General features: G+C 46.4%; 2 protein-coding genes across 10 annotated transcripts in view; one reads left to right on the top strand and one right to left on the bottom strand.

Moving 5' to 3' along the window:
- The window catches only part of SCAPER (S-phase cyclin A associated protein in the ER), a 242691-nt gene extending 223493 nt beyond the window's left edge, over window positions 1-19198 (top strand). For all 9 annotated transcript variants that reach the window (XM_080551341.1, XM_080551342.1, XM_080551340.1 and 6 more), the window contains 3 exons: window positions 14206-14397; window positions 17029-17080; window positions 18760-19198. In XM_080551341.1, coding sequence (XP_080407467.1) covers window positions 14206-14397; window positions 17029-17080; window positions 18760-18854 — 339 coding nt within the window. In that variant the 3' untranslated portion in view covers window positions 18855-19198. The remainder of the gene's footprint in view (window positions 1-14205; window positions 14398-17028; window positions 17081-18759) is intronic.
- Window positions 19199-21271: 2073 nt separating this feature from the next.
- On the bottom strand, window positions 21272-23900 carry ISL2 (ISL LIM homeobox 2). The gene is made up of 6 exons (XM_080551384.1): window positions 23750-23900; window positions 22637-22826; window positions 22268-22530; window positions 21870-22153; window positions 21609-21779; window positions 21272-21529 (listed from the first exon to the last, which is right to left on the bottom strand). Exons 1-6 carry the CDS (start codon window positions 23805-23807, stop codon window positions 21413-21415), a joined length of 1083 nt encoding a protein of 360 aa, XP_080407510.1. The 5' UTR covers window positions 23808-23900; the 3' UTR covers window positions 21272-21412.
- Window positions 23901-26713: the final 2813 nt, after the last annotated feature.

Below are 26713 nucleotides of genomic sequence, written 5' to 3'. Positions count from 1 at the left end.
TAATTATATAGTAATGTTTCTGTGGTTTTGGCCACAACCTGAAGGAGGATCCTGCAGCCTTCCTACCCTGTGGAGCCAAATCCCATTCAGGGTTTAGAGGCTGGCTGGCGCTGTTCCCCAGCACACAGACTGTCGGGCCCCCAAAGTACAAACCACGGTCTAGAGCCTCTCAGGAACAGGGACTGCCTGTGGGCAGTACTTTTTTGCATGATCATTTTGAAAATCCGTGTGATACTGCTGCAATTTTTTCATCCCCACTGCTGCACAAGTAGTTGTGCTGGCATCCAGAGGTGCCAGCATACAATGTTTTTTTTTCTCTGCAGTTTCAAATTTTCTTTTCTGGCACACAAGTATAAACAGATGTGATTCATTGCAGAGAGGACTTGCGACTATAAATGTGCCAGGAATAGCACAGAAGAGGGATTTCCTACCAGCAATGTCTGTTAGAGCACACTGTAGCCTGTCACTGTTCAGCACTCGTGCCCTGGGGCAGAGGTCCGACTGTCAGGAGCCGGCACGGTGCCACAGCAGCAGCGAGCTATGGTGGCTGCAGACAGGCAGGCAAGAGACTAAGTATGTGCATCGTGTGTGTGTTTGTGGGCATCCTTCCCAGCTGGTAATTTTACAATGTCTTGGAGTCTTCAGCATGTGCACTTGTGGTTGAGGTCATGTGCCGTCACTAATCTACCCCCAAACTGAGTTAATTTTCAAGATTAAAAGGCAGCTTTGGCAGCTCTGCAAGACAAGTTTAGGTCTTTGTTAAAACGACCGCGGTATGTTAGTACTTTTCATATGCTAAAAGCAGTCCTTTATGGTGGTTTGCTTTGGTGGTACTATCTCCAGAGATGTCACGCCATACTTCTTACTTAATTTCTCATATTTGTGTTTAATATTCCTATTCCCTAGCTTTTAACTGAGAAAGCAGCATTTTTGTTCACGAAAGTTTTCTCCATTACAATTCTCAATGAGAATTAACAAAATGAGCAGTAATGAGGGAGTGTTCAGCCCACCATAGACTCTTTGTATGTACACCTGTGCGTATTAAAGTCCACAGATGTATTCCTAGTGGATTGTGCTGTTCCTGACAGCATTGCTAAAGTTTCAGAAGGCCAGAGTCCTGCTCGCACAGATACTCATAAAACGTAGGGAAGCTTATAAAATAATATTTTTACTTTTACTACTAGGCAGGCAGGGAGACTTGCATATGGTCATTATTTTCAGGTGCTGTTAGTGTTGTGACTTCCAGTAAAGATATGATGCCTTTTGTAAAAGGCAAAGTGCTTTCTACTCATTCCCTTATGGTTTAATTTTTTATTACATTTCGAGCTTCCAATTTTTTCTTTCACTGTGGATCATCTGCAGAGTGCTACTAAAAATAAAAAATTGGTCTCACAGTGAAAGCTTTCACGTAGCAGGCTTGAACTCCTGGAAAGAACTGCATCGTAAAAATAGATATGCCAGACTTGAGCTATGAAACCAAACTTTCATAGAGCCTGGTAGCTCTTTTTATTTACTATTTGAACAGACTTTATAAAGAGTCAATAACTGATGTATTTTGCAGCAGACTCGCATTATTCTTACAGTCAAATCCATTTTTGTTTTGAATCATTTGTAGTTTAAATAGGTCTTTTCCTCTCTGCATTTGTATTCCTTATTACAAAGCTGTGTAACTTTTCGTTTCAGCTACCAAAAAAAGAACGGAGTTATTTAGAGCTTTCAGTATGACTTTGTCCAACAACATGAACAGATAAAATATCTCAAACGGCATACTGGAATAAAGACAAAATAGCATTAATTATTCAAAAACTTGCAGTTTGGAGAAGAGAGAGATTTCTAAAAAAATAAATTTTACAGTCTGTCAACCTCGACATTGACCTTCTGAAGCAGTACTGTGATTTAAGCTAGGTGAAATATTGCCCCATGCAGTCAAGATAATAGAAGGGCAACTTCCTAAATATTTCACATTCATAGAGCAAAATCTTCCAAGAGCATCACATACCACTCACTGAATGTAATTCAGGTTTGTCTGGTTTTATTCTGCTATCTGTAAAACTCTTTACAGTTAGTCGAGTGGCAAACGCAAAAGGGAAGTTCCTTTCTGTCTCCTGTCTTCCAGCCTGGTATTTCAGTGCAGCTTGCAGGAGCCCCGTGGAAGGGCAGGGTCTCGTGGTGGGTCCTGCACATGTGTGCAGTGTCTGTGGCGGGGTCCCAGTTCGTGGTTTTATCGCCATTAGCTTTTGGTCGGGGCCCACATGATTCTGTCGAGGAGCGATGAGGACAATGGACAGTGAAGGAATGCTTTCCCAAGTGTTTTGATAGTGCTCGCTCTGTTTATTCTAGAAAGACTATGATTTTGCTGACTCTGCCCACATGTAATATATTGGTAATATTCCTTTCCTTTTTTTTTTTTCTTTGTTCTAACATTCATAAAGCCTTGTCAGGGCAGCTGCTGTCACTGAGGAAATAAATCAGTTATGAAACTGAAAAATTCAAAAAGCAAAGAGTTTCTTTAATATTTTAAATGGTTCAACATCATTAGTCAAGCCTAAACTGCGCTGTCTGTTTTGTATCGGCACGTGAACTTCTGTTTACTATAGAGTTAGACAGCCCGCCTTCCACAAGACGGCCTTCTGTAATCATGCCGGAGCGGAGCTCGGCTTTATTAGGCGTCTGCTTTGCATGAAGTATGATCCAGGAACTGGTGGTCACCCTTTTTTGGCCACGATTTAATCTATTAACTTACGAAATGGTTCCCATGATACTGAGGGTAGAGATGTAAAACAAAACAGTAATAAAAATAATGTCCCATCTTTTAATAAACCAATCGCACTAGAGGACTACAGTTGCTAATTAAAATGTTCTTGTTAATTAAAAATATCCTTCTATTTCATTACATTTTTATTCCCTTTCTTGGATTTAATTATTACAATGACTGTAATTAGCATGTGCTGTCAACTCACTTCATTTGCATATTATATTGGATAATTGAATGTGGTCCTGTAATTAAATTAACATGAATGACAGATGATTTGGCTTCTTTCACATTGCTGTACTGGGAATAAGAATCTTTCCATATTCATCGCACTTACTGAATATTTTGCATTTGAAAAGTCATCAGACACCAGATCCTCCGGCTCAGGACTTTGTCTGACAGGCTCCAAAAGAAGTTGCATTGTTCGTTTGTGCAATTGCTTTAAATAAATAGAGCTTTTTCTTTTGTCACTGTTTGGCACACATAACACGCTGTTTTGAGAGTGCTCCAGCAGAATCTCACTAATGTCTGGGATTTGTAGGACACAGGACTTTATACTTCTAAGTTGTTGAGCTGAAACATAGGTTTTGCAACGCAGTACCGCTAACATTTCTGTGAGAGCTAGGGAGATGCATATGCAGCTTTTAAATTTTTTGTTACAAAAGGTAGGGTTTGTTGTAGATACAGTTAGGAACTAGAGTAATCGGTGTTGCTGGAAGAAAAGGGATATGCAAACCATATGTCTTTGAAGAAAGGATTTCGTTCTGGGAAGTTTGTCTTGCAGTTGCAGTAGTTTAACTAACTTGTTTCTCTGTCACTCCAAGCCTTTTATCCCTAGGCAGTTGTGTCTATACGAACAGTACATTATTTTCATTGTAAGCTTAGAAATAATTGAGGTGTTAATATCAAATAATCCGTAAATTGAAAATAGCAGCAGACGGAGTTATATTTGGTAGTGTCATTCACTCACGAGAAATTTATCCATGCTATATAGATGTAGAAAATGTGTTGCAAAGCATGTTTCAGGTGTGCCATCTTGCTCCACTCAAAGGAACAAGGAACAGTAAGATTTCAGAATATTTGGGGAGAGGAATTTCTCCTGTCTTAAAAATATAGAACGTCACAAAGTAGTGTAACAAATAAAAATGTAATGTTCAAAGAAATTAAGTTGTATGAAAGGCACAGTTCTGAAAGGTTCGTGAAATTTATTGCTTGTTTTCATCACAAAAATATATGTAGAAGGTCCCCAAGAAAGGCTCCATACATAGATTCTTTCCTCTTTTTTTTATTTAAATTACTGGCTTATATTTTCCTACTTTTTAGCATTTTTCTTGTGACAAATATTTCTGACATAAAATAACAATACTTTCTCTCATTAAGTAGTGTGCGTATGAAGTTGAAGTTGATTAATGTATCACATACATATGTATATTGCGTGCCCTAACTGTGGTTACAAGTACTGCTAGTTGTAAGGGACAATCATGAAAAGACTTCAGATTAAAAGCTGTCTTTAGGGAAATTATTCTGTGCAGTTGACTGTACTGAGTTTCAGTAAATGGCCAGCTTCATCTAGTGTTAGCATAAAGAAAATAGCTTTAAAAAGTAACTATCGGGGAACTTGGAAACTGGAATAACAGGGAAACTTAGAAGAATGATTATGAAAATATGACGTAAAGATTGCATGTAGGTTGTTTACTGGAGGCCATCATTAAACTTCCATTATTTTTGTTGCTTTTGGGGCTAGGCTGGGACTGGAATAATTTTGATCTGATAGGTGGAGGTTTTAAAAAACAGAACACGAGAGTAAAGGTGCAGGAATTGGTAGTTACTGAGTGCTTAATAGCTGTATATGTTAGCAAACAGTGTCTGAAATTACTTAGTTCTGATTTTGATAATTATTTTTTTCAGAGGGGGTATTTCTAGGAGTATGGATTTCATACTGAGGTTGTTGGTTTAGTTAAGTCTTTCCCAAAAAAACTTTTAAAACTTTATAAGTTTTAATTTAAAAAAAAAAAAAAAAGATAAGTTTTGTGGAATAGCTGATTTCAGCGAGTGAGTCATGTGAAATTGTAGTCTTGACTACCATTTAGGAGCACTTCAGCCCCCAGAGGATTAAACTCACCATCTTAAAATGGAGTAAATGAAAACAGCGTTGTAACGTATGCTTTTTCTCTATCAGCCTTACATAGTCAGATTGCATAAATTCACCTAAGTGAACCCATGGCTTTAGAAAAGCTGGCATTCCTCGCCGGCTGAGCAGTGAAAATTGGGAATGCCTCTGGGGTGGTTTGCCGGACACCTTTGTTGTTATTTGAGCTTCCTGATGAGCAACAACATTTAAAGAGCAATCAATGACAAAGCAAATAAAATACGATGTGAGCATGGTGGACTGCATATTTCACGCTTCATGTTTCCATTGTATTTCTAACGTTCCAAAATGTGTCTCATTTTTTTTCTTTATTTTATTTGTTTTTTAGAGGGTGCAGGGAAGGAATTATAATGTGAGCAAAGACTTAAAATGAAATCAGCTGTATTTAGTTTCAGTTTGGGACGGCTGGCTGATTCCTGTAGAAGAGGGAGCGGGAGCACGTAGGAGTTAGTAGAAGAAATGAATGCATTTGGATTTATCTTATTGTATTGTTCTTAAATTGTAAACACCAAAGAATAAACTTGGCTCCCAGTGTCATCAAAAGCAGTACTTCCAGCAACCTTGATATATCGTCCATAAGTAAAGCCTTGAGAAGAAGAGAGGGCTGGAGAGCGGCTAATGTCGCAGCCTCCAGAGGGCTATATCCTAATCTCAGATCAGGAAGAGAGAGTTTGGTGGTCTCAGCTTTTAATCTCCACTTAAAAAAAAAAAAAAAAAAAAAGTTTGGCATAAGCACTTTCTTCTCAGTAAAGACCTAGACCTGGAATATTTTGACATTGGCCAGTGGAGATGCATTGGTGGAGATGCCTGCACAAGCTTGCACGATGCCTGTCTTTCCTCTGCCTCTTTCTAATCGAGCGTGCCAGTCTCTCTTTTCCATGAGTATTAAATTTCACACCAAAACTTAACACAAAGTCTAAAGTCTGCAAATCTTTAATCAGGCCTTGTGAGCTATTGTCTGTTTTGCCTCATGTGTGAAGGAACTCCCTGTTCTTCTCCCATAAACTTAAAGTTTTCCAAGTCTCTGCAGAACCACAGTGACTGTCCTGAACATTGCTGGCCCCACACGGAGAGGACATCAGCCTGCTCTCTGTTCACAGCTTTGGGCTCCAGCAGTTGGCAGTTGTTCCAAGTACTTGGATGCTGCAGTATGGGTGGGAACATGCAAGAGACCTAAAGAAGTCTCCCGAACCTATTTCATCATGTTTAGCTCAAATAAATAAGTATCACTTGATTGAAGTATAATTGAAATATAAAGAAAAAAACTAAAATGGATTAAGTCTTGCAAAAGTTAATACTATGGAAAATCTTGCATATTTTTCATGGCAGAAAAGTACGTTTTCTTGCTCTCTGAAGCTTTTTCTCAAGCCAGCTCTGTAACGTCAAGTGGCTTCATGTGTTTCAGTCTTTTTAGTTGACAATCAGATAATTTCACAAAGCCTTTACATTTATTGTTGAAGCCAGAAAGTAAAGTGTTCTAGTAATAAAAATTCTAAGACTGTGTAGCTTATTTGCAAGTAGGTTTTTGGTTGGTTTTGAAAAGAGAGAATGCTCTGAGAGAGACAAAGTATTTTCTGTGTTTTAGACTGTAATAGTTTATTTACTCGCACCTTCTGGGGATTTTGATCCAGCTAGATCTGTTTTCAAGGATCATGGCAGAAACCTCTTCCGATAGTCAGTTTGAACTTCTTTTGACTGAGGTCTTGTTCCCTCTCTAGGCTTCAAATCAAGAATTCTGCATTTTCGTCAGTGGAGTTTCACCTCTAAATGCGTAGAGGGTCATGCCTAGAACAGCAGCTTAAAGTTCCAAGTGGTGCATCCTCAAAGTTGCAGATCTTATCTAAATGTGAAGATGATTCTTGAAAAATAATGCAGGGCTGACAGGTCCAATTCTGATCATTTCAGTGTTCAGAACCATACTTAAGGAACTGAGACGTGGTAGATTTTGGTGGGTTTTTTTTAAGCTTATACATGTATTTCACAATACATTTGATGTATAATAATATTCTTCTCGGATAAAAATAAATAAATAAATACTCCAACACGTAAACGTATAAATCCACCATTACATTATTTTGGAAGCTATAAAGCTTAGCTTTTTCTAGAAAGTAATGTTACCCTTGAATTTAACAAGATATTTAAGTATGTGCATGACATTAAGCATGAGAACAACCTCACGTGTTTAAATGTTTATTTTCTTGTCATTATGTTAAATGCTAAAATTCCATCATTTTTTCAAGTAAAGCTTTTCCTTACTATTCTTCCTGGTTTGGCTGTTAGGTTACCAGTTTATCCTGTAGCCTGGGCATGTGCTGAATTCACAGGTAGCCTCAGTGCGTATTGGAACCATTTCCCTTCTCTTCTCTTCTCACCTTTTAGTCAAGCTGATATTTTAAATTTATTTATTGATGAATTTAATCTCTATAATCTTTGTTCTTTTAACTAAGGTACCTTGTTGGTTATCATTTTGAGTGACATTTTTTCAAGAGTTTCACACCAAGAACTTCTTTATCTAGGTTTCTCACTAGTGTCACTGTTGATAGACATTTTTACATTTTTAAACATATCACTGTACTTGTGTTTGCTGTTATCCTATCTGCATGTTCAAAGAGCTTTGGATGATCCTACAAAAACTGCTCAGATATTTTTTTTCTCTTCTTATGCATGCCCAGAGCACCACAAAGCACTGTGCTCTTAAACCATAGAGCTAGCTCTGAAAGGACACCACTCATAATGTGGTTTATAGGAAGACAAATGCTATTTCTGAACTCTGTTATCTGCCCAACTTCTCTCGGAAAGCTTGTGCGTGCTGTTAAGAAAATAAACACTGAAATATTTCAAATAGACCAAATTCTTATTTTTAAATTTGAATGTAGCATTTTGGAACATTGCTTTTGCATAGAAATGGTGCTCTGATTCCTGATAAATGTTAGAAGGAGTTTAGAACATTCTTTGCTCAGAGCCTTGCCAATAGCGGAGTTTGCAAAATGGAAAGAAAAGAGCTTGACCTTAAAACAGAAGAAGAGCCTAAGTGGTGACATATTCTGCTGATTAAATACTAGCAGTATGGGATCTGTTTATATAGAAGCAAAGAAATAATGCAGATCTAACTTTGAAGAGAAACTCTGGACTACTAATATAAAGACTTATTTCTTTTACAAAGTTATAAATAACCTGACATCAAACAAAAGCGTTTAACCGTTTGATGTATTCTCTGTAGTTACAGAGTCGATGCACAACATTTCAGCTCTTGTTCAATAAAGCTATTAGTTGTTTGTGCCAATTAGAACTGACTTTGATAGAAATTATAAATAGAAAAGAAACGTTAATAGTTCCCATACCAACAGTACAATTTTAAGAGCCAAATGTTTACAATGGCCATGTCCAAGTTGGGAACTGTAGGTCATGCAAGATTGTGGAAGTGCCAGGGGGTGCCCCTTAGAGAGCCGTTAGCCTTGTAGTCCGCGTTGTTTGGAGAATATTGCGTCTGAACCTGAAATAGGTTACAGCAGAAGACCACAGTCTAAGTGGACATTTTAATGCTTTGGTTCATTAAAAAAAAAAAAAAGAGAGAGAGAGAAGGAAATATTTCTAGAAAGTGTAGTCAGCTTGCAGTGACAATGGCTGTTGTTTCTTACTAAGAGACTATGGACTACAGTTCTTCATTAGGAGTGTTTTCTCTGCAAGAGCTGAGGAAGGCATCACTTCAGGAAATTTTATACTTTAAGATTCAAGCAAGTTCTTCTGTTTCCAATTACACGTTGCTGTGATAATTTCATCTCACTTTACATTTGATGCGAGAGCTACAACTTCTAATACTTGGTCAAATTACTGAAAAATGCCAGCAACCTTTGAGGAAATAATAAATGGCAAAAACTCTTACAAATTTTAGACATGCTGCTCACCAGTACAGTTGATGATATCTTGCAGCTTTTCAGAGGTATAGACAGTCCTTGGTAAATAATAATTATTTCACAGTATGATGTTTGTCTGCTCTAGCACAGTTTACTTCCTTGAGAACCTGGCTTTCTGAATCAACTGAATACTTACTTCTCGGTTCTTTGTTTCGCCGTTGCATAGACAAAAAGCTTGCTGCAGGCTTTCTGTTCCTCCTGACCAGAAAATTAATTACGCTTTTTGAAAGATAATTCCTGTGTTTTTATGGTGTGTATGGACAGAAATAAGTGACATGAACGGTGCTTTTCCAGATCTGCAAATGTCCAAGTGAAACAAGAAAACCTAAATCCATCAGTAGAACTAAACTAAATATTGCTCTGAAAATCACCACTTCTACTCTCTAGTAATCCTGGACTGGCCTTGACTGTTACAGAAGGAGTGAAAAAGATCATTTTGTAAGACTGAACCTTCTTTTCTCTGTTGTTGTTCCTTGTAGCAAAATATCTGACGATATTTAATGTGTGCGCATAGAACCATTTAAAAACCATCTATGATCTTAATCTTCTCTAAATCTCTGAAGAGTTGCTGGCAAATTTTAAATTCAGTTAGTTTCTCTTTTTTTTTCAAATGCTTGTCATGTAGAAAGTATGCAGTTACAACTTGGAAAAAGACATTTGGATTGTCAGCAGCAATACTTCCTCATGGGTTAAAAAAAATGTAAATCTTCAAAAAACATTTTGATTAAACTAGTTCTTGAAAACCGAGCCACAGGCATCTTCACTTATGAGTCAAATCAGGATATTAGAGTTCTTAAAGAATACATGAATCACCAGTTCACCTCAATTTGGGTAATATTTTTTCAATGTTTTACATGCTCCCATTCCTCAACTTTCTGACTGACACGTTAGATTTCTCAATGAAAATTCTGATTATTACTTGTAAGATGTTTATAAACTCAGCTACCCTAGTGTTGTTCCAAAGACTAGAGGTTTCTTGTTTTAATTTTGTTGTAAAATTAGCCATTGACTTGGTAAGATTTGACTTCTTATTTATTATGACATGTAGCTGCTGATGTGTATCAATCAAAAAAGCAGGATCCTGGTAGCTATGAATGTTTTACTATGTAGCTTTGGCAAAAGTTTATGCATAGGCATGTAAGTATTTTTTTCATGATAAAAGGAATATAGGGAAAGATTGGATCCAAGACAGATGTTTTATATATCGCATACAGTATGTAAGAAGAATTATGAGGTGTTCACCAAAATGTCTTTCTCTTGATAGTTCTCATGCAAAGGCTCCCTCTGCGTATGCGAGCGGTTATCTCCCTGCCCTTGCGAGCAAGGAAGGGAGTCACAGCTTCCAGATTCTCATTGCTCCAGGATCCACAGAAAGTTCGTTTTGGGTCTCTGAAGCTTCTCAGAGAAAGGAAAGAGCTGTACATTGCCTAAGCTATTCGGAGGAAATTGAACCTACATTATTTAGGTCCTTGTGGTTTATTAGTTCCCTATCAAGAGTCTTTAGTCCTGTGAAGATCTGCTTTGCAAGGTGCCGGAAAGGGAAGGGAAAAGAAAAGGGAAAGGAAAGGTGCTGGAGCTGTCCCAGTGGGCATACAAAGAAGAATTGCAGGATCCAGGATGGAAAAGCCTTCTAGCAGTCACCTCGACTGTGTAGCCAGAAACACTGCTTCAGCGGCAGGGGAAGCCTTATCTCCCAGCAAAATGATGAGTTCCCCTCACAACTTTATTACTGTTCTAATACTACAAGGAGCTTTTAATTTTTTTGATTGATTGTCCTTTTTTTATTGCTCAAGTGCTGTGTGGCATATTGCTGGCTTTTGTCATTGTAGCCTGTTTTGAAAGACTGACTTTTATACTGCTTCAGACTTTCACAGCTAGAAGAATTGCAGCAATATGTAAGCAATATACTATATAGTGAATATTGGCCCAAGTAAACTTGAGAAAAAAATGGATTCCACCTTGAGACAACAGGAATCATTCTTTCCTAAGTGGTAAGCTTCAGTGGATGGGGATGGTTATTGCACTCGAGAGGCACACGGGAGCAGGGCTTGCCGGGTGGGGTAGGGAAGAGGTGAGTGCCTGCCCCTCTGGCTATTGGATATGAAGCACATTAGTGGGGCCTGCGGGAGGCTGTAACCGGTGGGAGTGACAGAAGATAACAGATAGGCAACCCTGAGAGGTGTTGCTCAGTAAAAAGTTCCCCCAGGTCATCACATTAGTCATTGTGCTGGACAGTCAGCTAGCGCAGCTCTGTAGACACAGCACGCGGGCTGGAAGCTGGAAATTCAGACAGAGACCAAGCAAGGAGCATACTATTCCTAAACATGGCTCTTAGTGAAGCTTGAAAGTAAACAAAATCAAGTATTAGAGTGGCATGCATTGTGTACAGCCCTTCCTAACTGTCATCTTACACAGTGGAGAGGCTGCCTGAGTCTGGCACAGTAAGGGACCTGAGATGCTCTAGCTTCTCATTTTGGACATGATTCTACGTGGAGAGCAGAGTGTGCCACTGGCCAATGCTCGCTCGCGTGCTGTCTGTTACTCACATCTCCTCATCATCTGCTGGGCTCCGCTGCCGAAACGTACCGGAGATGGTCTTCAGTTTGGCAGGTAGCAGGAAGAAAAACTTTATTAATTCATCATGAAATAGTATTTCACAAACATAGTTGCAGTTTGTCTTATCTGCATGTAGCTTCTGTCTTCACAGGGTTTTTCCAATGTTTACTGTGTTGGGTCAAAACCAACCTAGGCTAAGCAAGTTCATCGTCTGCAATTTCTTTAAGCAAAGCACGGGCAAAACTAATGAGGTGATATGAATATCTTGAAATTAATAGTAGGCAACATTTTAAGTAAAATACAGAAAACAGCAATATGAATGAACTGCTCTGAATAACAATAGAGTAGCTTTTACTAATTTGGTAGAGGTCTCAATTCAGAAAAAGACCGCAAGCAAATATTAATGGGACCTAGGCACATATGTGGAGTTAAGCAGGTGCTTAAGTGCTTGGCTGTACAGAAATGCAGTGATTTAATTAAGATCTTGTTACGTTTGACAGGCATATCTGACTTTCAGGCTGGAGAGAGAGCAACAAGAAAAGCTAATTCTAGCATTCTAGTATGTGACAGGAATTCCTGTGCTGCCTTTCAGTAAGGGGTTTGTATCTCATATGAGAGCATTTTATGAGAAGAGTATTCCAGGTCTGCAAAACTCCCTAGAATCGTCCAGCAAAGAGATGGAAGTGACTGTTTAAAAAAAAAAAAAAAAAAAACTTTTTCCATCATAAAAAAGTCATAGACAAGGTTTTCATTTGTTTTCTTTAATGTTCATCTGCTCAGTCGAGTGCTGGACTTCACTTTCTCTGCCACTTGACAGTGAAACGAGGAATATGCTCTTAGAGGTTTATTTGCTTGGGAATTTTTTCCAGTGAGGAGTGAGTTATTTCATGATTTTTTTCAGGCTACATAATGCAGTGTATCAGGTTTAGTGTAGCTGCATTAGTACAATGAACTGAACTCATTTAATTGATTCCATGTGTGATAAATACCAGATTAAAATAATCAGCAGCTCTTGTGTATAACTTCCCTATCTTTAATGTTGATAACATCTTAGTAAAAAAAAGTTGAAAAGAAAAAGATAATGAAATAGTAATTCCATGAGCGCTGTTTGGGTGTCTGCACTGTTCATTTTAGAAGAGTTCACTAATTATCCATGGCATTTCTAGAACAGGTAAAGGAAGTGAAGTGTGAAATGAAAAATGAAAAGTCCTCAAAACTGCTTTTCCTGGGTCTGTTCCTCAGGTCCAGTGGCCATTAAAAAGAAGTGGAGTTCTCTCACTCTGTCCTGTACAAATACCAATTGTAGTTATGTTAGTACGGTTACAACTGATTCTGAGCACTTTTCGGATTGTAGGATTTGCCATAGAAAAACCTAGAGTTAGATCATACCCACCGTGATTAATTTACAATTCCAGCAGTAAGCACAAAGCATGGTAGCCAACAGCTAAGTTCAGCATCATCCAAATGCTTTCGTGGTGGGCTAGATATTTTCCTCAAAAGAGCACTATATACTTAATTGTCACGTATTTGTTTGTCTCTTAAAAATTCCTCCTGGCTTTAAGGGCATTAAGACAATTCTGCCAGTATTCTGAAAGGTTTTCAGTGCCTTTTAGGCTGGTGAACTGAAAAAATGCAAACTATTACTTTGTTGATCTTGTTTTTAAACTGAACTGCATTATCAACTCAGAGTGTGTTCTTAAGGTATTGTTAAAAGTGCTTTGAAAACTTGTAAATCCCTGTAATTTATGTTCCTGTGGTCTCAACTGCTTCTTTCTGTCCTTCTGGTTTTAATTTCAATGCAGTCTTGTCTGGGTGTGTACCTGTAAAATTGTGTTTTTCCAAGTACAATTTACAGTCATGACCCTAAGTTTTACAGTGTTCAGCCCTATAGGAGCTTCCTCCGATGCTGAAAAGCCAACTTTGGGTCAAACAGCTCTTTCATATTATAATTGTCTAATCGAGGTTGCTTGGAACAGATCCGATTTTGAATTTTTTTTAGTTTATCACAAAGACTTTATAAGAATATTAAGTAAATTGGAAAGGTTCCTTTGTAAGAGACCAGTATAGCATTGCCTTATTTTTCCAGATGTACGCAGTTGTAAACTTAGCCTGCTTCATGACAACAGTCCCATTTATCTAAACAATTCTCCTTTTAGAGTCAATGGCACTGATAGAAACTAAGATAAGAAATACAGATGGGAGGATCTTTTGGAGTCTCTACTGAAACTCATTGCTGTGCAGCTTACAATCACCTTTTCTTTTCTGTGCCTGAGAATGTGTAGCAGACATCTACGATGAAACAGAGTCCTCTGTGATTGCCAGAGAGCACTCCAGTAAAGGATGAGCAAGCTTCATCAGGCTTTTATGGTCGTGGTGATCTCGCTCTTGATTTTTTCTTTTTTATTTTTCCAATAAAGATATGCTTACTGTGTTTAAATGGCAGCAGTTGTTTCTGTCTTTGTTGTTGTGGGTGGGTTTTTTGTAGTCCTAAACTTAGAACAGTGTCTTTGCTTTAATTCTTTGTCTTAAACAAAAGTATCGTAATGCTCAGAGTAATCCAGTTCTCCTTTTTATTGTCTTTTTTGGTGATAAAGGCAAAAGCAGTTTCACAGCCTTATTTTCTTTGTGTTCCCCTGCAATAAAAATAATATTTGCACACTAAAACAGAAGTTAGTTGGACTAAATGTTCTAAGATTTATTTTTAGTATTTACTAAAATGTTTTCTTCTCAGCCATGCTCATATTTTTAGCATGACTTCAACACTCTTGATGATTAACAGGAAGAGAAGACCAGATAGGCTGCGTGTTCTAATTTTGTTACGTTTGTGTTTTCAGATCATTGTACAATCTGGCCGTCACCCCACAGTGCTGCAGAAGCTGTGCCAGTTGCCTTTCCAGTATTTCAGTGATCCTCGTTTAATCAAAGTGCTCTTCCCTTCACTAATAGCTGCTTGTTACAATAACTCCCAGAACAAGATCATCCTGGAGCAGGAGATGAGCTGTGTGTTACTCGCCACATTCATTCAGGTAGCTATGTCAGTAAGAGCAGTGCATGCAGGAAGACTGCAGCCGTTTTTCTCACCTTTGCAGTGTATATAGAAATCGCTTGCCTTAGGTAAAACAAGTAAACAGCATTGAAGTACTTTAAGATTCTGTGCAGCTCTTTTCGAACCACAGATGATGCCTGTACTTGAGACATCTTAAAACACTGAAAGGTTACCGAGTAGTTCGGGTTCTCACTATCGCCTGCAGCATCCTGTTGTCACTAAAGTTACTGGACGTGAAAGAAAGATTTGGTGTAGATCATACTGTTACCAGACAATTCTTTTAAAATACTTATTTTTTTTAAAGGGCTGCACATACAGCATATCTGAAATCTGTATGTTAATCTGTTTATATATAAATGTACAGTTGTATACTGTGTACATCAGATTTACAGGGAGAACTGAACAGAAGTGTATATATTTTATGCAGAAAATACACAGAACATATGTTACCGGTCTAATCTTGCAATCTTTATTTTTGACAGTAAGCCACTGAGGTCATTACAAATACTGTTTTGAATAAGGATTTACAGCGGGTTTGTTCTCTTTGTGTAAATTTATATGCTGTGCTTTATTTATCAGCTTTCACATGTGCCTCATGCTTTCCATACGTTTTACCATCTATCTTCAAATGAATAAATGCTGTTTTCATAAACACTTTGCTATTACAGAATAATACGGTTTTAGGATTCTCTATCAGTCACCTGAGAGTCACCGTTGTTGATACGGAAACATTACTCCAACTCGTTCCTAATGCTTTACAGCTAGTCAAAGGGTAGGCTACACAGATTTGGGAGAGAGGGCATTAGAACTAAATATTTACTAAAAGTCTTAGCATAACTAAGTTATAACTGACTTATCAAGCTTCTGAGTGGGACTACTTTTTATTCTTTCAATACTAAAATAATTGCATATCAAATTAAAAATGACAACAAAAACTTCGTAACTTAGCATTAGAAGAATTTGCCATATTGTAATGAACTTCTGTTTAAATACAAAGCTATAATTCATCTTTGACTCTTTTATATTGAAACATTTTAATATGGAAACTACAGATTTCACTCTAGAAGGTGCGGTAGCAAAAAATGAGCATTATCAGTAAATGCAGCAAGCTTGATTTGTGTTCCAATTAAAAAAGAAAAAAAGTAGGGAATAGTGTCCCCCATCAAATAATTAAGGTTATTTACCTTGATTCCTTTGGTCTAATAGTGGCATTTAAATCCCCAGTAGCTGCAGCAAAATGTAAGTATATTTGCAAGGGTCAGCGTTATTAATTTGATTTATAATTAGAGAAGTATTTATATCTCAGATGCCAAGTCCCTGTGCTATTCCTTCAGGCTTTTAGAAGAGTTGCCTTAAAATACAGAAGATCCTCGTGGGCTCTACACTGTCAAGTTTTTGCTGGCTTTACTGATACTTCAATATTTTACTCATTTTAAGATCTCATCCCAAATGTTGAACACACACACGCACACACACAGAACAATTCTGAAAGGAACCAAGGAATGCTCAAATCCCCCTACACACAGAAGAGCCTTGCCCCTGCACTTTTATTTCAACCTGCTGCAGTTCGTCAAGCAAATCTCTCGTTTGCTTCAGTGGAAGTTTTGGTAAAGTCTGTAAAATGTTTCCCTGTGACTAGAAAATGAGATTCTTCCTGTGCCAGGGAATGCAAAAAGAAGTCCCGTTTACGTAAAAGTTTGGTCATGTGTACGAATATAACACTTAAATACAGTGTGTTAAATGTGTGCAGCGTAAATCAAAGGAAAATGATTGCTGGATTTTACAGCTATCCACGTTAAGCCTCCTGGCCAACAGATCTATTTCCATCCTCCTGCAGAAGGTTGCATCATCCTTTCTTTGTTACTTCTGTTTCTAGATGGGCTGAAATAATTTTTAAAAATACGTATTTAGGAGTATCTATGATTTGCTAAATTGTATCTCCTGTCAAATAAACCACCTCTGCTCAGGGAGAGCTTAAACTAAAGATCCGCTCCTCAAAGCTCTCTCCACACTGGGGCAGTTGAGCTGCATAATCCTGCTTGGTTCAGAGCGAAGTCGGTGTCCTTGCCGACTCTGGAGGACGCAGCCTCCTGCCTAGTAGGAGCAGCGGGCGCAGTATTGCCTGGAGTTAATCACGTCCTTGGAGGAACTTCACTTACTGTGAAGTAAGTGAATCGGGATCTCGGGCTCCTGGGTCGCCGGGAAGCACAGCCGAGCAAACTGGGATCATTCAACGATTTTGTAAGTGTGTGTTTGGACTCTGTAGTGCAAGTCTAAAACACTATTTGTTTTAAAGAAATATAGCTATATCAATTGTCTTAAATTAAAAGCTCACGATAAATAATTATTTCCAAAGAAGATACTAAAAAGCTGTTTTTCTGTGATGTGTATTAAAGTATCATTAAAAAAAAAAAGGTTATGAAGTCCACTGTATATTATAGAATTTAATTATTAGCAGTTATCTGTTATGATGTGTAGCAAATAAGACAGTTTGTGAATTTACAGATTTCATAATGTATTAGTGTTTTCAGGTGACTGTGAATACTTAAAAAGTTGTTTTATTTCCTCAGATGCAAGATCTGAAAACCTGATTCTTTTTTTTTTTTTATAGGACTTTGCTCAGAGTTCAGGCCAAATGGATAATCAGTTATCTCATCAGAGGGGTAGGTCTCCATGAAATGTAACAGAGTAGCAATTAGGCTACAAAATATGTAGATAATACATTTTACTGTGAATGAGATATTTTTTCAATCTGCCTCACCATGAAAGGAATACAGCAGAATGATTTTACTTTTGTGGGAGAGGCTCCCTAGCTTGAAATTTGACTAAAACGTGTGGCTTGCAGTCTGCTATTCACAGTATCAGGAATTCAGGCTGTTAATCTTTATTAAATGCTGTGTGGTATTCTGTCCTAAAATGTGATCCTGTACGTGCACACATTTAATTAGCTGTCACAAAGACTACCTTCAAAAGTTTTAGGTTACAGAAGCCGTGGAGCCATACCAATACACCAGAGGAGCCAAAAATTAGTAAAATACTGTCCTGTAATTATCCTGTAAAGTTTGTCAGTTTGCAGAAGAATTGCAGCTTTTCCTCCGTTCCAAGTATTGTGTAAAAATGCAGTTAACCATTTTAGACTAACCATTTGAAAGATTCTCAGCTAAGACAGCTCTTACTTGTTGAACAAATGTGAAATTCAAGTGCATTGATGGGAAAATCATCTTGAGTCACCCGCATTTTGTGTAAAGTACATCGCTTGGACAGTTGTTTCTCCCTAATAGCAAACAGAAATTCACCACTGTATTGCTGAATGCTTGGCAGAAGATAAGCAGTTCTAGGTCTAAAACATAAGCTTTGTGTTTAAAAATAAATTACAAAATTTAAAATTAACATAAACATATGGTGATTTTACTGTCAACATTATACCTTCTAGTTTGAAGCAGCCTCATGCAGTGTCTGCAAAACAAACTTTCCAGGATTGCGTTTGCATGAGAATCTGCTGAAGAAATATCTAAAATCCAAGTGGAAAACTGTTTTTTTTATTTTCATTATTCAAACTGAATGAACTTTTAAACAAAGATGACTACGTGGTGACATGAGAGTGTAATTTCTAAACATTCCCCCGTTGCAAAAAGCTGAGTTAATAATAGCAGTATGAGCAAGATTATTTTTATCTATTATATCATTTTAATGTGAAGGACAGACAGTGTTGTTTCCCCCCCCAAAAAAAATAAAAAAAAAATAAAAATAGGAACAGTAACGCTGCTCAGAAAAGAATTTGAAAGTTCTCCATTGTTCAGTGCTGCACTGCAACATGCTGCTGGCGGGGTCAGATCCTGCAAACCTTCGCACGCATGTGTAGTCCGTTCACGTCACCAGCAGTGCTTGCAGGAGTACAAGCTGCGCTTGCCATCTTGCTGCGAGCTTTGGGGGAATCGGGGAGCACAGCTCCTCCACAGCGCTTTGTCGAGCAGGGGGCTGCAGAGCCGAGCCAGGCTGCGCCAGCAGGAGCATGGCTGAGCGGGTCCCCACAGGGTCTGGGAACGCGCAGTATGTAGAGCCACTCGTAATGCCGCAGTGCCTGCCACGGAGAGCCCGACCCAGTAAATTAAAAACCTGTGCCTCTGCTCATCAGGCCCCCGTGCTCCCATTTTCAAAGCCCAGCCTCGATGCCTGTAGCTCTGCATTAGCATTACTCCATGATTTGAGAAGTTTTTGGTAGGGGGAGGGGAGCAAATGACTTGAACTATCTCGAATTGGCTGCGTGTTCATTATTCTTGTTTTATTGCCATCTTATCTAGAGAGGGAATAACTTGGTGATTTTATGTTCTGTCTTCAACAGAAAAATTTTTCAATTCTCAAGATTATCTTGAGCTGTCCAACAGATTCCCCCGGCAGTCCTGGGAAGAAGCTCGGCAGTTCTTCTTGAAAAAATAAGTGGTGTATTTGTTTTTAAGGTCCCTGGCATTGTAATGCTGACTGGTTCGTGCTGACTACCTTCTTTAAAAGGCTATTCCGAAAAATTTTTGATACTCTAAATACTTATGCTGTAGATATATATAATTTGCACTATTTATATCATAAGTACTGTAGATACTTTCAAGTTCTGTTTCGTAATTTTGATAATTTGAGTTTATTTCATTCATGAATCCTATGTCATGGTTTGGGTACTTTCTACCTTGTGATGTGGTGGTACTTGCACTGCGGAACTGCTGAACCGAGATTGCCAATAGAGGAAATATGTTCTATATGTCTTGTAATAAAATAACTTATTCTGACTATGGAGTGACTTCTGCGTTACAAATGTTGGTGTGTTTGAATTATGATAAGCAGCGCAAGGCTCGGAGAGGGGAAAAAAGCAGCCAAGCGAGGCGGGTAAGATGTCCTTCCAGTTATGCAGACGTCTAAAGCATTTCTCAGAACTGGCTCTGAGGAAACTTCGTTTGTAATGTTTTGCTGATACGTCCCGCATAATACGGATTTTGTAAACCGTGCGCGTTTTTAACGTTTCGGTAAGACTTTAATAATGCTCGTTTAAACGTTGTGATGTTCTGACGGCGCCGTTCCCCTGGAGCCCCCCCATTAAACCCTCGGCCCTGCCGCCCGCCTCAGAGCTTTCTTCTCGCGCCCCGCGCCCTTCCCGCGCAGCGCCCCGCGGCCCGGCCCCAGCCGCCCCCTCAGCGTGGCCCGACCCGGCCCGGCGGCCCCAGAGCCGCGGCCGCTGCTGCCGGGGGCCCTCAGGAAGGCGCCGCCGGGGCCGTACCGAGCTCGCCGCGCTCCGGGCCGCCCTCGGCGGGCGCTGTCCCCGCTTCGCAGTCCCGCGCCGGTCCCCCCCCCCCTCCGGCCCGCACCTGAGGCGGCGCCGCTCGGGGCCCGACCCGCCCGGGCCGGCCCCGCGGGGAGCCGCGGGCTGAAGGGGCCGGGGCTTCGGGCGCGGTTTGAGGGCGGCCCCGCGCCCACGGAGGAACGGTACGGGTTCGGCCGGGGCCCGGCGGATCGTTCTCGGGAGCTGAAACCCGGCCCGGCCGCGACTCCGCCCGGCAGTGCCCAGCGGGCCGCAGGTAACGAATGCGGGGGCCCCGCAGCGGGGGGAGCCGGGGAACCGGGCAGCGCTTCCCCGCCCGGCCCGGCCGGAGACCCGCGGAGATCGGGGCGGCCCGGGCCGCTCAGGCGCCCCGCGAGCCCCGACGGCAGCCGCCGAGCGGCCGCACGGGCCGCAGCCCCGGCCGTGAGGGGCCGCTTCGCCCAGGGGGTGGCGGGGAGAGGGGACACGCGGGGTAGCGGTGCCCGCGCAGCCGCCGCCTCAGCCCCGCGGGGCCGCGGCGCCCTCCCAGGCACCGGGCGGTGGGTCGCGAGGGGCAGCGCGGGGCCGCCCTGGGGGGAGCGGGGAGGGAGCCGGAGTGACGGCAGAGGCCGGTAAGGGGCCGCCGGCCGCGGCTGGGCGGGGAGAACGAGGGCGTGCGAGGGGCCGCCGAGCCCCGGGGCAGCCCCGGGGCAGCCCCGGCAGGAGGGGATGCGGCCCGGCACCGCAGCAGGTGCGAGCGCGGCCCCGGGACTGCCCGAAAGGGGAACCGGCGCTCCGCCTCCCCGGCCGCGAACACGCGGCCCCGGCGGGGGGGGAGAGGCCGCGACGGCAAAAGCGGGCTGGGGGCTGCGGGGCTGGGGGCTGCGACAGACCCCGCCCGGCCCTCCCCGCCCCGCCGCCCGCCCGCTCCCGGGGCCGGGGCCCCGCCGCCGCCCTCCCGTCCCTTATTTTCGTTTCAATCCTTTTCTTTTTTCTTTTTTCTTTTTTTTTTTTTTTATTAAGTCCAAAATATTTAATCCCACTATTCAACCGCTGACTGACAATAAATAGCAATAACTTACTTTTGTTCGTTAAAGGCTCAAACAATCCATCCTCCGTCCACTGATAACTTAACACCACTAGTACCGGTTTCCCCATTACAAAGGCTCGGTCCCGGGTCCCGTTCTCCAGCGACCCCGGGCGAGGCAGCGGCGTGAGATGAGGCCGGGCAGCGGCTGCAGAGGGGGCGCCGGGCCGGCTCCGCGGCCGCGGGAAGGCGTGCGCCGGGGGAGCCCCTGTCCCCGCTCGTTCTCTCCGCTGATGCACGCCTTTCTGTTCGTTTCCCTTCCAGCCAGGGAAGAGAAGCCGTCCCCAGCGCCAGTGGCGGGCGAGGCAGCCTCTCGGCACGCCGGGCTCCAGCGGGGAAAGGCGCGTTTCTTTGGGGAAAGGAAACATCGAAATCCGCAGGGCGAAACCCCCGATCAACGAAATAACCGGGGCGGGGGCTCTCTCTCCGGTCTGGCGAAGGCAGCGAGAATCCCGGTGCTTTTTGGCCGTCAGTAAGGTATTTTTTTTGTTTGTTTTTAAATAAGAATAATTAAAAAACAAAGGCGTTTGTCCGGCGCTCTGGGAGCGGCCCGGGGCCGGGTGTCTCATGCAGGGAGCGCAGGCATGCGGAAGTCCCGCGGCGGCGGCGGGCGGCCGGGCGGCCTCACGTCTCGGCCGGGCTGGGCACCATGCTGTTGGGGGTGTCGGGGAGCTGGGAGGACAGCGAGGTCACGTCGCTGCCGGAGGACGTGCCCAAGGAGCCGGACTCGGAAAAGGAGACCTGGGGCGGGGGGGCAGCGGCGGTGCGGTGAGCCCCGCGGCCGCCCCCCCGTCCCCCCGCCGCGGCGCCCGGGGCTCACCAGCTGCTGGAAGGCGGCGGGCTGCTCCAGGTCGCTCTGCAGGGCGAAGTCGCTGAGCGCCTTCCAGGGCGGCTGGTAGGTCTGCACCTCCACGGCGCTGCCCTGCACGGCGCTCTCGTGCCGGATGGGGCTGCCGGCCACCAGCGGCGTCCCGGTGAGGCCCTGCAGGCTCTGCGGGCACGCCGGGGGGCTTCAGCGCGGCGCCGGGCGGCCCGGCCCCCCCGCGCGCACCCTCCCGCCCGCCCCGCTCCCTCCGCTCACCGTCTTGTCGCCGTGCTGCTGCTGCTGCAGCTGCTTCATGAGGATGGACTTCTTCTTGTCCTTGCAGCGCTTGTTCTGGAACCAGACGCGGATGACGCGCGGGCTGAGCCCCGTCATCTCCACCAGCTGCTCCTTCATCAGGGCGTCGGGGCGCGGGTTGGCGGCGTAGCAGGTCCGCAGCGTGTGCAGCTGCTTCTCGTTCAGCACCGTCCGCACGCGGGTCGTCTTCTCCGCCGCCTTGTGCGCCGGCGGCCGCGGGGCCGGCGGCCGCCCGGGCACCGGCTCTGCGGCGGGCGGGGAGAGCGTGCACCGTCAGCCCCGCCGCCTCCGCTCCCCGCCGCCCCCCGCCGCCCCCCGCCGCCCTCCCCGAGCCGCGGCGGCCCGCCGGGGGCCGGTACCTGCGAGGTGCGCGGCGGCAGCCGGCGGCAGCGCGGGGCTGCGCGGCCCGCGGGCGGCGGCGGCGCCGTCGGGGAGCGGCCCGTGGTCGGCACGGCAAAGCAGGTCGCGCTCCCGCAGGCAGAACTGGTCCCCGGGCAGCAGCTGGCGGCCGCAGGCGGCGCAGCGGAAGCACTCGAGGTGGTAGACGTGGTCGCGGGCGCGCATCACCAGGTCGCTGCTGCTGAAGGCCGCCCGGCACTGCGCGCACTTGATGCCGAAGAGCCTGCGGGGAGGCGCCACGCCGTCAGGGAGCGCGGGGCTGGGGGGGGGGGGGGGGGGGGTCGCGCGGGGCTTTTTTGGGGTCGGTTTCGTTGCGGCACGCCGGTCACCTGCTGTAGTCCCGCTTGCAGTAGGCCTTGCCGTCGCGCAGGAAGCACGTGCAGGTCTCGTCCAGCGGCTGCCCGCACTCGGCACACTTGAGGCAGGCGACGTGCCACTCCAGGTCCGGCGACACCCGCAGCAGGAACGGGTCCTGGATGCGGCCCCCGCAGCCCGCGCACAGGGCCAGCCCCGGCCGCCCTGCCGGAGCGAGCGGGGCACGGTCAGGGCGGCGCGGAACGCGGCGGGGCGCCGGGAGCGGGGGGACGAAACGGGAAGAAAGGAGGAGAAATGTGGGCAGGGGAAAGGAAGGAAAGCCGAAAGAGAAACGTGGCCAGGGAAAGGGAAGGATAGAAGGAAAGCCGAAAGCGGAGGGAGAAGCAGCGAGAAATGAAAGGAGAAACTCGAGGGAGGGAAAGGACCGCGGGAAGAGAAATAAAAGTGTTACCTCGGAACGGGAAATAACGGCAGAGAAAGTGTAAAACAAAAACGGCAGAAAAACGGAAAGGAAGAATAAAGAAACAAAAGAAAAAAGAAGGAAAAGAAAAGAAATAAGGAAGGAAAGAAAAGGAAGGAAAGAAAAGAAATAAGAGAAGAAAAAAAGAAAAGATAACGGAAAGACAGAAAGGGAAACCAACCCCGTGGAAAATCAAAAACAAAACAGAGAGAGGTGAAACAGGAACGTGGACAAACGAAAACGGAAAGAGACAAGACATCAGACAGACGGAGAAATAGCAGCAAACAAAACCAGAAGAACAGAAAGAGAAAGGAAGAAAGAAAAACGGAAAGAGAAATAAAAAAAGAAAACCGAAACACGGAAAGAGAGAGAGGCGAGCGGCGGCGCGGAGGGGACGGGGGCAGCGAACGGCAGCGCGGAGCGGGGCGGGCAGGGCGCGGGCTGCGGGCGGCACGGCGGGCGGGCGGCAGGAGCAGCCCGCTACCAGCCGGCGCCGCGGGGCCGGGAGCGCGGGGCACGCGGGGCACGCGGGGAGCGGCGGCACCGGCGGCGCCCGGGCCGAGGCTTGGAGCCGCAGCCCTGTCGGAGCCGGCGCTGTCACCGCCCCGACGGCGGCACCCGGCGGCACCGGGGGCCCCGCCGCCCGGCCGGCCCGGCGCGCACTTACTCTTGGAGGGCTCCCCCATGGCGCCCGGGAGCGGCCGCGGCAGGAGGACGTCCACCATGCGGGCGGCCCCGTGCGCGCGGGGCGCGATGCGGGACGGCTGCGGGACGGCGCCGCCGCTGCTCCACTGCCCGCGGGGCGGGGGCCGCGCCCGCCCCCCCGGGCCCGCCCCGCCGGGCCGCGCCGTGATGTCAGCGCGCACCGGCCGGGGGGGGGGGGCGGCGCTGACCTCACCGCGCGGCCCCCGCAGGCGATTGGCGGCCGCGGGGAGGGCGCGCGCGGATTGGCCGCGGCGAACAATGGGCGCGCGGCGGGGCGCGGGCACCGCGGGCACCCCGGCACCCCCGGCACCCCGGTACCGCCCCGGTACCGCCCCGGTACCGCCCCGGCACCCGGTACGCGGCGGCAGCGCTGCGCGGCCCCCCGGCGGGGCAGCCCGGCCCCCGGCGGCCCCGTGCCGGCCGCCCCGTCCCGGAGCGCACGGCGCCGTCCCAGCCCCGCGCCCCCGGCCCCGCCGGTGCCGCTCCTCGCTGCGCGCCGCCCCGCTTCTCCCCGTGCCGCCGTCCCCGCAGGTGCCCCAGGGGCCGCCCCGAGCTCCGCCGTCGGGCCCCGGCGGCAGCCGCCCGGCGGGCCGGGATCAGCGGCCAAGCGAGGGTGCGGCGCTGCACCTGACGCCGCGGCGCCCCCGCAGCCCCGGCTCTCCCCTTTCCTTTCCATCCTCTCCGCTCGCCCCCCGCCCCCGGTCTCCACGGGCTTCCTGTGCATTAGCAAAGAAATGGGCAGAGCGCTTCGGCGGCCTTCGGCTCGGGTTTAAATTCCCCAAGACTTCACGGCGCATTGCCGGGAGCAGCTCGAGAGCTCTGTAACAGCTCGGCCGCGCCGCGATCGCGACCGCCGCTGTCCTGGGGGCTCGGCCCCGTCCCTCCCCTCCGTGCAGCCACCTCCTCCATCCGACCCGCGCGTCGGGCAGGTGTAGGTCGGCGTGGTGGCTGGGAATTGCGACCCGGGAAGGGCAGGCTGCGCTCGCTCTGCTCGGAGCGGGGAGGCAGGGTGGGCTTTCGGCTGAAGCACTTGTTTCTGAGCCAGACGCCCTGTCGGTACGAGACGCCGGGAGCTCGGAAAGGGGAGAGGAGGGTTCCGATAGCCAAACCGATAGCCAAACCGATAGGTTTGTCTGCTTGACCCACTCTCCCCAGCTGGCTGCAGCCCCCGCTGCACCTTTGGGACCTCCCGGAGGTGCTGAAAGCAAGATGTTCACGACTGAACAGGAGCTGAGCGGGAGAACGCGTTCGGGGTGCCCGCTCCAGCAGGGGCGCGCATCGCCAGGGGATTTCAGCATCCCCGCCCGCCCCGCCCGGCCGCTGGGCGATGCGCGGCACCGGGGGGCTGCAGCACCCACACCCGCACGGCCGGGCGAGCACACGCGTCCCCTGCCTCGGGGCTGCGGCAACCGTCGGGGCTCGCGGTCCGGCACTGCCGGCGTTGCGGCTCTGTGGCCGGCAGCAGAGCGGAGCTGGGAGGTGAGGGGCGTAAAGGGGGCTGGAAATGTGCCGCCGGCTCTTCAGAGCGGGGTTACCCCCGGGGACGAGTGACAGCCCTGCAGTCCTGCCTGTGCCCGCACTCCCCACGGAGAAGGGGGTCCACAAGGGTGTCCTCAGCCGGGGTGGAATGCACCGAGTCCCGAGTGAGTCAGGATCTGCATGTGCTAACAATAAAATGCAAAAATAAAATGTCAGGGTGATAGGAGAACGAGACACGTCTAAGAACACAGCAGCTTGGCAGGGACGCTGCGCGTTGCATCACCCCTTTTCCCACTCGAGGGCAGAGTCCTCCTGCTCTCCCAAACCTCCCTCCAGCTCAGGAGCAGCAGCCAGCCAAACGCTTCTGACCCTGGGCAAAGCCGTGCCGCAGGCTCAGGGGTGTGAGCACAGAGCCGAGCGCTGGCAGCAGGCAGGTACGGTGGGGCAGGACTTGGTTTGTGCCCAGGCAGGTAGGAACCAGGCAGGCAGTGCCGTCGAAAACCCTGAAAAATGACTTGCCAGGGAAATGCTGAAAGCCCTGAACCGCCTGTAGGTGCTGTATGGCAAACTTTGAAGTGACTCCAGGTGATGCCAAGAGGCGTAAAACCATTCCGTTGCAGCCCCATTTTACAAAGAGGCCAATTGTCAGTTCGTTTTGGGGGCGCTGAGGGAAAGCGGATCACAAAACCATCGAACAGTACGGGGCAGGAGGGACCTCTGGAAAACCGCCTTCAGGTTGCTTGGAATTGAGGGGAGTGCCTGTGAGTGAAAACCAGGCACCGTCTGTCCCTCCTGCCACCCCGAGCGCTCCCTGCTCTCCTCCACCCAGCACCCAGGGTTTCCAGCAGCTTTTGGGGCAATTCCAGCGGGGTTTGGGGTGAGCGCTGGCGGGGCTGCCTGGCCGCAGGGAGGCTGGCAGCGCTTCCCGCTCTCTACGGAGCAACTCCGGTCTTTGCTCCCAAACACAAATACGAGTTGCCTCTAGACAGGGGAAACGGTAACAATTTTTTTGTTTGCAGCAGATTGCAAAGGCAGTAAATGCCGATTCTTTCAGAGCCAGCCATGGATTAAGTCCATTATAAAATTAAAACAGATGGAACACAATTTCACTTACATTACAAAAAAGGACAGGAACCATCTGCAATAAGATTTAGCATTGCAAAGCTATTGTTATCACATTACCATTAAAACCTTTGATGAAGGGTTTTCTTTTCTTTCAGAAACTTATTCACATGAAACAAATGTTTTATTTATCCGTCTTCCTAAGATAATCATATTTTATTCAAAAACATGACATCTCCCGAAGATCCAGCTTTGGTTCTAGTAGAACACGCACAAACAAAGGGTGTAAAACTTCAGCGTCGAACCATTAGGGTCTTCCGTGGGGAGGATGTAGCCAAAGGCGAATTCCCTGTCCATTTTTCCTTTAGAAAACATTTCCCCGTGT

Source organism: Anser brachyrhynchus (assembly GCF_964034855.1).
Source record: "Anser brachyrhynchus genome assembly, chromosome: 11".
Taxonomy (NCBI): Eukaryota; Metazoa; Chordata; class Aves; order Anseriformes; family Anatidae; genus Anser; species Anser brachyrhynchus.
This window is presented reverse-complemented; position numbering and strand designations above follow the sequence as displayed.